This window comes from Dermacentor silvarum, chromosome 1, assembly GCF_013339745.2.
Source record: "Dermacentor silvarum isolate Dsil-2018 chromosome 1, BIME_Dsil_1.4, whole genome shotgun sequence".
Lineage (NCBI taxonomy): Eukaryota > Metazoa > Arthropoda > Arachnida > Ixodida > Ixodidae > Dermacentor > Dermacentor silvarum.
Genome location: NC_051154.1, coordinates 324,943,202 through 324,948,480, shown reverse-complemented (window position 1 = coordinate 324,948,480; position 5,279 = coordinate 324,943,202). Strand labels below are relative to the sequence as shown.

General features: G+C 49.8%; 1 protein-coding gene across 1 annotated transcript; it reads right to left on the bottom strand.

Moving 5' to 3' along the window:
- Nucleotides 1-374: 374 nt before the first annotated feature.
- Nucleotides 375-2,427, bottom strand: LOC119442975 (putative nuclease HARBI1). The gene is made up of 3 exons (XM_037708071.2): nt 2,124-2,427; nt 1,131-1,689; nt 375-751 (listed from the first exon to the last, which is right to left on the bottom strand). Exons 1-3 carry the CDS (start codon nt 2,416-2,418, stop codon nt 394-396), a joined length of 1,212 nt encoding a protein of 403 aa, XP_037563999.2. The 5' UTR covers nt 2,419-2,427; the 3' UTR covers nt 375-393.
- Between the last annotated feature and the right edge of the window lie 2,852 nt (nt 2,428-5,279).

The following is a 5,279-nucleotide window of genomic DNA, read 5'->3' as shown; positions in this document are numbered from 1 at the left end:
ACTTGATGACGCTGGCCCAGATAATGAAGGCTGCACCACGGAGAGAGACAATGAACCACACACCGACCTCTCCGCAGCACCAAGTACATCTTTAAGCGAAGCACCATCCAGAAAAAGACGACGAAATCGTAACCCGCGTGAGGACATGTGGTCGCAGCGGCAAAAGGTGCTCGAGACAATAGCCACAAACATGCAGCCAACACAACCTGCGATGACTGACGATGCCTGTGAGCACTTCGGAAAGCTTGTCGCTGCGACTATGCGGGCGATACCAAAAGCAAGGCAGCTGTCATGCCAAGTCGAAATGCTGTAGGTGATGGAAAAGCACATGCAAGTTTAATCAAATACAGGAAAAATAAAATGTTCTATCCATTTCCGTGTTGACACTTGTATTCACTTCCGAGGTTTCCTGTAGATGCTCACATCCAAGTGGGCAAATTGCCGCTGCCACGGCACGGCGCCCATGTCATTGAAGAACGAAGACAGCTTATCACGCACTGCAGCACCAACAGCACCGATTCTACCACGCGACGCTGCTTGGCCGGACAGGAGTGACGCAGCAGGGTTCGGTTCGACATTTAAGTCTGGCGCACTGATGACATCGTTGCCCAGAAAGTTGTGCAGAACACATGCCGCATTGACGATGGCGGTCACCCTCTCTGGAGATGCATTGATGACTGTGTGCAAACACCGGAAGCGGTTCGCCAATATTCCGAAAGCGTTTTCGACGACACGGCGAGCCCTTGACAACCTGAAAAGTAAAGATGTTAATCGAGATCGTGAATTGCATGGCAGAGAAATTATTATAAATATGTTACGCCACCTGTCTAACACAAAGCCCAACTAACAACTTCAGGCTTCACTAAAGCTTCACTAGAAATTAAGGCTTCACTGAATATTTGTAGCCACTAATTTAGGCAATACTAGGTTGCTTACATCGTAAGAGCTTCCACGCAATGAAATGAAACGCTGGAGTTGCTTTATGCTAACATTGGCACATCCCAACACAGAATGAAGCATGCGCAGTATGAACTAAGCAACTTTGGAGACTTTAGTGGATGCACAAATGCATTGTTACAGTTCAAGCTTTCATCTGATATCTGCTGCATCATGTTCAATATGCACCTTACCTGTAATTAAAGATCTTCTTGTCTTCTGTCAGATTTGTGCCCCCAAAAGGTTTCATTAAATTCCGTCTCATCGGAAATGCGTCATCTGCTACGAACACAGGTGGAAGGAGCACATCAGGTGAACTGGATACCTTCACAAGTTCTGGCAGGCCTGCCCTTCTGTTTTCTACGTCTTTCTGTAGGAGTGTCGTTTGCCAGACCGCAGCGTCTCCTTCTGAGCCTGGTGCACCGATGTCAGTATACAAAAACCGGTAATTTGCGTCGACGACAGCGAACAGAATTATACTGAAGCTTTTCTTGTAGTTCCTGTAAATAGTTCCCGAATTTGGTGGCTTCTTTATGAGCACATGCTTGCCATCCATGGCCCCAATGCAGTTCGGGAAGTTCCACTTGTGATTGAAGCCTTCCATCACATATTTCCATTCCTCCTCCGTGCGGGGCCTTCTTATAAAGTGGCTTCCCAGCTCCTCGTAAATGGCAGTACATGTTTCATGTATAATGTCATTCAAACTTGAATGACCGAGCCTAAACTGTCGGCTCAGGGAATAGTGACTCTCTCCTGAAATGCAAAAAAAAAAAATCTCAGTCAACTGCTCGCTAGCAGACTACAAAAAAAAAGTAGGACGTGTACAAATACATCTGATATCTGGTTGTTTCAGAGCAGCAAATGAATACAGTATCAGCGAAAAGCAGTCGCACTTAGTGGTGCAGTTAAATGTAAACAGATCAATATTGTCTCATGCATGTTTATGCAGAAGGCCGGTGCCGACGGCACGGCCATACAAAACTTGTGTGCACTCATGATACCCCTTCCACGCGAACCCTCTGGATCTGCATTGGATATTTCGGGCGCGATTGAGCTCGTACGCTACCACACGAGCGCGCTTGAAGACACTTGTATAGCGGCCTTCGATCAGCACCAAGCTCAGTTTTCAACCGATATACATTTACCGCGGCGCTCTTCGTAATAACTTGGAAACGTATGACACTTACCTGAAGCAAGGTACCGTAGTGTGACCTGCAGCCGTGTTTCCGCCGATATAGAACGGCGCATAACGGTATCCTCCCGTCGTATGCGAGGGTCCACGCGCGACAGCAGTTGCAGAAACTGCTCTCTGCTTACACGAAGTAGCCTCCGGTATTCGTCGAGGTCAGTCTTCAGGAGCTCTTCGTAGAGCAGGTTTTGGACCCCCAACTCTTTCCTTCCCATCCAGTCTTTCCGCCAACAACTCCGTTTTCGAGGAAACAAATCAAAGTCCTCGTCAATCTCCGACAGAACAACAGCCATCGCGGCCAAACGTCGCTTTCTGGTGGCCTCCATTTTGTCGAATACTCTCAAACCAGTCGGCTGCTAGCCAACGCAGAGGCTGCGGTCGAGAATAATCCGGCTCGGTTGCGCTGTCACCTGCTAGGGCCTCGTCCGCCGTGTGGATGCGCTTGCAGCCGGACGGTCCGTGCCATAGTCGTCCGCGTCCGCTAAAAATCCGGATTTGGTCCTTCGTCTGGATGCACCATATGCAGCTTCTATCCCAGGCAAAGGGATGTCTGCTAGAGTAAAGTGACGCGTGCAAACTGTCCATTTTATATTTAAAAAACACGTGTTCATGATCAAACGTTTAAGCGAAAGTTCCGATAACAGTCAAGTTCAGCTGCAGTGCATGGCTATACCGACGGTGCACCGCGAACCGGCTCGCGGCCATGCCCGCTTGGCATATAGCAGCATCTTTTCTTCGTGTGAAATAATTGCGAGGAGAGGGTAAAGGTGGCAACAACGGTAACAAAATATTGCTGCTTTAGAGCGTCGGTCGTTCATTCTGACGCGCCGTCAGCCATAGATTCGAAGTGAACACTAAAAGGCCTACCGACGTTATCGGTGGCGAGCGATCAGCGACGGCGAGGCGGCCGGCGACGCCGGAGCGTAGCCGCGACCATTCTTCTGTCGCTGAATGGCCACGCGGTTGTGCCAAAGAGAGATCTAGCAGAGATCGTCCGCGTGACACGGAGATCTCGCCGTTTTCCAGAAAGACCGCCGTCGGCCGGCAATCCGCGAACAGCTAACGGCGTGCGGTGAGGTGCCGTGTCGCTAACATGGACGCGCCTTCAATTGCGGCGCCGTGGACACCCATAAGTGGCTCCAAGAAAATCAACGTTACTCTGCTTACGAAAGAACTGCCTCTATTTGCGTCTGGAATATGCAGAAATGGAACACGGTGATCGCTAAGTTGAATTCCAACGGTGTTTATTGCTTCTTCCCTCGATCGTAAATTGTATTTCGCTGAAACCCTGAACCGTCGTTCTCAGGTAGCGTTTTCTCAACGTAGAAAACAATTTACTCTACGCAATCCTCGCCCTTCTCGAGCTATTCTGCATCAAAAGCTCTTACAGAAAGCCGAGAGTCTCGAAACCGTACAGCAACACGATCGGCGGTGCATGCTCGCCGCTGCTGGTGCATGCATGGCTGTCATGCAGTTTTCTGCCCAAGACTCTTCTAGGGCGTTTTTCACAGGCAATTCGTCCTAGGTTATCGGAGCTGCTTCACTGTTTTCAAAATTCACGTTGAGAGAAACATAAAGAAGAGGCCAAACTCGCTAAGGTTACAGTTTCGCGAAACGTAAAAACAACGTGTTCCCTACGGCGCCGCGCTCGTTTGGGTGACTGGAAATTGCGGCGCTTTCTCACTTGTGGTCCTAAGGGCCGTGTTTAACTAGAATAACTGTATAGGCTCCCTTTAGAAGGGAGGCTATACAGTGACTATTTTTCACGAGCACCCCCTGGGCTGCGCTGGTTTTCCATAGAAGCCCACATGAAAAAAAAAAAAAAAAGGCGGCTTGTTGCAACCGTCGCCATGTACGCACCGGGACATAGCCTCCTATATGTTTTCATTACCGCTCTCTGGCGACTGCAACAAAGAGCGCCGTCCTTACCGCCTAGTTCATGCGCTCGCCACCAGATCACGCTGCCTACCTATACCCAGTCTGAGCAGACGACCCGACGATGTCCCATGCACGCGCGCTCATGGAGACAAGTTTGGCGATCGCATTAGACTTCGAACTATAAAATAAAATCGCAGGCTGAACTGACGTTTGAAGGCGATGTACATCGGAAGTAAGCAACACAAAACATGTTGTGGAAAGTCGGCCCTTCACCCAAAGGCACCCAGCTGTGATATCACTCTCACAGTTTGAGGGTCTTTCGTGACAGCGGTTTTGTGAACAGCGAAGCTGTTTAAGCCAGCCGCAAAAGGCGCGCGTTTCACGAAATTATCATTATCAGCATTGGCTCGTGCGTCGTCAACTCGTCATCTTCTGCAGCTGGCTGTTGGCGCCCCTCAGTTAGCGCTCATACCAACGTTTTTAGATTAGGTTAGTAATCTACAGACGTTGGCACGTACTCGTGCTCTGCACGCGTTCGTGCCACTGCTCCCGCGATCGTCGTCTTCCATAGCTGGCTGCATGGCCGCTAATCGTTCCAGCGTGCAATTTCACTTTTCTTCAGTCGTCGTAATGGAGAGGCAAAGTTTGCACTAGGCCGCGCAAAGTTCGAGTCACAATGAAGCTGGCCGATCGACTGCGTCTCCCGGAACTAGCTAGGTTGAACTTGGCTATGTCGAGGTTGAACTTGGTTGTATCTAGGTTGAACTTGGTAGCAGCTATAGCTTCGGCCTGGGCTATGCCTGAGTTGAGCTTGGTTATGGAAGGTATCTCTTAGGTTATGACGCAATCGATCGGCCAGCTTCGCTGTGTGTCTAGCTTTGCGCCGCCTAGTGCAAGCTTTGCCATTGTTCAAACACTTTAGCCATGTGGTGTTCTTTCTGTCACCTTCATTGCAAAATTTGTGAATATTCAGAGAAAAAACTGTCAGCAACAGTTGCAGCAAGTTCTCTTGGTGTCCTGGCGTCGTCCACATCAAGGCTTTGCCCTCTGCCCTCGCAGAGTTCTACATTGGCATTATTCACAACCGCATTCAAAGGGTGATTCATGTGCCTTCTTCTTTCGAGAACAACTTGAATAAACTTTGCCAATGCGTCAAGAAGCACTGCAGTCGTCCAGATGGGTAGATCAGTCCACTGCGGTCTTGGTGCTGTTGTGTCTGGCGGTCCTTCGGGACACAGGAGGCCGGCGCCGACTCACACGCGCCAACCTGGCGCCC

Excerpts from the sequence above, each read along its gene's own strand:
- LOC119442975 (XM_037708071.2), bottom strand. The coding sequence starts at position 2,418 with ATGGCTGTTGTTCTGTCGGAGATTGACGAGGACTTTGATTTGTTTCCT. Across the intron at positions 1,690-2,123 it reads ACTACGGTACCTTGCTTCAG|GAGAGAGTCACTATTCCCTG; the intron begins GTAAGTGTCATA and ends TTTGCATTTCAG. Across the intron at positions 752-1,130 it reads AAGAAGATCTTTAATTACAG|GTTGTCAAGGGCTCGCCGTG; the intron begins GTAAGGTGCATA and ends TTTACTTTTCAG.